The sequence below is a fragment of the Nilaparvata lugens genome, chromosome 6 (assembly GCF_014356525.2).
Source record: "Nilaparvata lugens isolate BPH chromosome 6, ASM1435652v1, whole genome shotgun sequence".
NCBI lineage: Eukaryota > Metazoa > Arthropoda > Insecta > Hemiptera > Delphacidae > Nilaparvata > Nilaparvata lugens.
Genome location: NC_052509.1, coordinates 33,134,497 through 33,138,125, shown reverse-complemented (window position 1 = coordinate 33,138,125; position 3,629 = coordinate 33,134,497). Strand labels below are relative to the sequence as shown.

General features: G+C 41.7%; 1 protein-coding gene across 1 annotated transcript; it reads left to right on the top strand.

Moving 5' to 3' along the window:
• The first annotated feature begins 1,017 nt into the window (after positions 1-1,017).
• On the top strand, positions 1,018-3,003 carry LOC120352024. Its single transcript, XM_039431431.1, has one exon. The coding sequence runs from the start codon at positions 1,018-1,020 to the stop codon at positions 3,001-3,003; it is 1,986 nt and encodes a 661-aa protein (XP_039287365.1).
• The last annotated feature ends 626 nt before the right edge of the window (positions 3,004-3,629 follow it).

Below are 3,629 nucleotides of genomic sequence, written 5' to 3'. Positions count from 1 at the left end.
TCTAATTATGTTATCCCGCATCACTGTGTTCAGAAAGAAAACAGTTCAACAACCAAATTGAGAGTAGTCTTTAATGCATCAACGCCTTGTAATAACGGAACTATTCTGAACTAATCACTTCATGTTGGGCCTAAATTACAGCATGATCTTACTCACATATTAATGAGTTTTAGAACTCACAAAGTAGCCATTACATCCGACATTAAAATTTCAGGCAAATTTCAATCAGAAAAGAAGATAGAAAATTTCAGCACATATTCTATCGCAGTTCACCCCAAGAAGAGCTGATAGAATTTGAACTCAACACAGTCACGTATGGAATGACGTCAAGCAGCTTTCTAGCTCAAAGAACACTTCTTCAATTAGCCCATGATTATGAAAATGATTTCCATTAGCTGTCAATGCGATTCGCCAACACACTCATGTTGATGATATTGTATCTGGCGCCTGTAGCCTATGTGAAGCGAAATTACTCATATCACAGCTGAATGAACTTATGTCTAAAGGAGAACTCCTATTGAGAAAATGGTCATCCAATATGCAAGAAGTAATTGAAGAATTTCCCGACGAGATGTTGGAGAACCCTCTCGCATTTTCTGATACGACTCAAAAAATTAAAGTTCTTGGTTTTCGTTGGAATCCTGCATCAGATGCTTTCTCTTACACTGTTACACCGTTCGCTGAACTGCCAACAAAACGATCCATACTATCGTATACAGCTAAATTGTTCGACCCGCTTGAACTATTGTCTCCTGTAATATTCTCATTCAAATATTTTTTGAAATTACTCTGGCTATCCAACCTTGATTGGGATTAGCCGCTTGATGAAGACTTGACTAGTCAGTGGAATCGTATTTCTAATACAATGCTGACTCTCTCAAATGTTCAAATTCCTCGTCATATTGACACTACATATGTCAATATCTCATTGATAGGATTCGCCGACGCATCTGAAAAGGGTTACAGTGCTGTCTGCTATATTCATATTGTGATCAATTCATATCGATGAATCTCATTATGTCAAAAACACGAGTCGCTCCTGTGAAAACACATACTATTCCTAGATTGGAATTATGTGGAGCTCTACTACTGTCAAAGTTGTATAAAGTTATTATACCTCTGTTTGGAAAAAGTATCTCCAATGTAAGACTGTGCTCTGACGCAAAGTTGGTGTTGAACTGGCTAAAAACGCCAGCTTACAAGCTCAAGACTTATATAAGCAATCGAGTTACACAAATACTCGAATTAACCTCTCCAGAAAACTGGTTTCATGAACCTACTGAATCGAACCCAGCTGATTTAGCCTCAAGAGGGCTTGCTGCACAAGATATTGTTGAAAACTCACTCTGGTGGAACGGACCTCCATCTCACCATGTCCAATTCAAGGATTTGCCAATCTCAAGGGTCGACAAAATTGTTGATGAGTCTGAACTGAAGCCATCAGTGTCAATTCTCACTACTACTGTAGTAAATAAACCACACGCTCTTGAATGTTTCAAGAAATACTCCAATATACACAAGGCAACACGTGTATTTGCCTATGTGTTGCGATTCATAGAAAATTGTAAACTGAAAAAAGTAAGGGAACACAATCTTCGCAGCCATACAGCACTACGCGCTCGCGCTGCTCCACCTCCGCCGTCTGTTGCCGAGTGTCGATCGGCTCTCTTGTGTATCGTGAGGTTGACACAGGCCTTCTATTTTGCGGAAACATTGAAGCTTCTCAGCAAGGGAGAAACTCCACCTCAAGAACTGCTCTCTATTTCGCCTTTCGTCGATTCTTCCGGTCTTCTCAGGGTGGGTGGACGCCTCCGCAACTCCAGCCTTCCGTATGACAGCCGTCATCCACTCTTGTTGCCAAAGTTATCTCATTTAAGCACTCTGATTTGTGATCAGACTCACAGAGATAATCTTCACGTCAGACCTCGCACAACTCAGTCACTAGTGGCTCGCAAATATTGGATTATATCAGCGCGCAACCTCATAAGGAGCAGATTGCATCATTGTGTCCGTTGTACTCGCATGCGAGCTCAACCTCAGCAGCCAATCATGTCGGATCTTTCCCATTTTCGTGTGAACGCCTCATCTGTATTCGTCCATGTGGGAGTTGACTTCGCTGGCCCCTTCAATACGAAGTGCAGCTCACTCAAAAAACCGAGAGTGTATAAGGGCTATCTTGCATTGTTCATATTATGCTTAGCGGTGAAAGCTGTTCATTTGGAATATGTATCGGAGCTGACCACTGAATCGTTTCTTGCCGCTTTCGATAGATTCACATCCTGTAGAGGCCTACCTTCTCACGTATACTCTGACAACGGATTGAACTTCGTTGGAGCTGCTAGAAAATTATCAGATATCTCGAAATTCTTGGCTGACAGTGAGACTGACATTTTTTATGCTCTTGTACAACGTGAAGTAACCTGGCACTTCAATCCACCTAGCGCACCCAATTTCGGCGGTATTTGGGAAGCAAATATTAAATCAGCGAAAACACTGTTGAAAATTCAAATTGGTGATAATCCAATGACAATGGAGGAATATTTCACAGTGTTCTCTCGTATTGAATCAATTATGAATAGTCGTCCTCTATTGGAGCGTTCACAGGACCCCAACGAGACTTCACCTCTGCTGACACCCGGTCACTTTCTTATCGGCCGACCGTTGCTACAAGCTGTGGAGATCCCGCTGGATACTACCACCCCCGTACGGCAGCGATGGACTCATCTACGCCGAATTGTGCAGACGTTTTGGAATCGATGGAGTACAGAATATCTACATACGCTCATGCAGCGAAACAAGTGGAAGACCCCCTCAGAACCCTTGAAAGTGGGTCACATAGTGCTTATCAAGAATACGAGTACCGCGCCCACATTGTGGCCTCTAGGCATAGTCGAACAAATATTTCCCGGACAAGACCAAGTAGTAAGAGTGGCATTGATTCGCACCGCCTGCGGCCACCTCACGCGACCTGTAAACAAACTCATAGTGTTGCCAATAGCTTAATTTGGCACCCTCTCTCTGAGAGACATTTTTTGTAAATAGAGACTGAATATTATGTGTTCACCGCTTATGTGTAAAACTCATCGTAATTAATTATGTGCATCATCTCTTCATCAAGTTTGTGCAATACTTCGTGTGTTACCTCTCATGTGCTACAGTTTCAAAATTATTAAACTCATGCTTTGTTTGGTGGGCGGAATGTTAAGAATACTTGAGAGATAAGAAAGACAGAATTGTTCATGCAGTTCCCCTTCCCCCGCTTCACCCTCATTGCTGTTGGAGAAGAAGGCTTCTCCCTCCACAACCTCAGTCTTCAGCACTCGGCTGACCCATAAACAACCATCTCTCGTAAGTATAGCTGAAAAGCTCTCGTTTTCTGTTACCTCCACACAGCTCATATATTCATACATGTTAACCAGTTCTAAACTTCGCGGTCCTCCTAGCTCTCATAGAATCACCATTGATATTTTATGTAATATATTTATATCAATTTTTATGGTGTATCCTTTATTTGTTTCCCCATCTCCATGCATGACCAATCACGTTATAATCTATTTAGTTACCAGTATTGAAATATTAGTAAGATTACCATCCGACTATATTCTTCACCCAATAAGTTGGTTAAGACA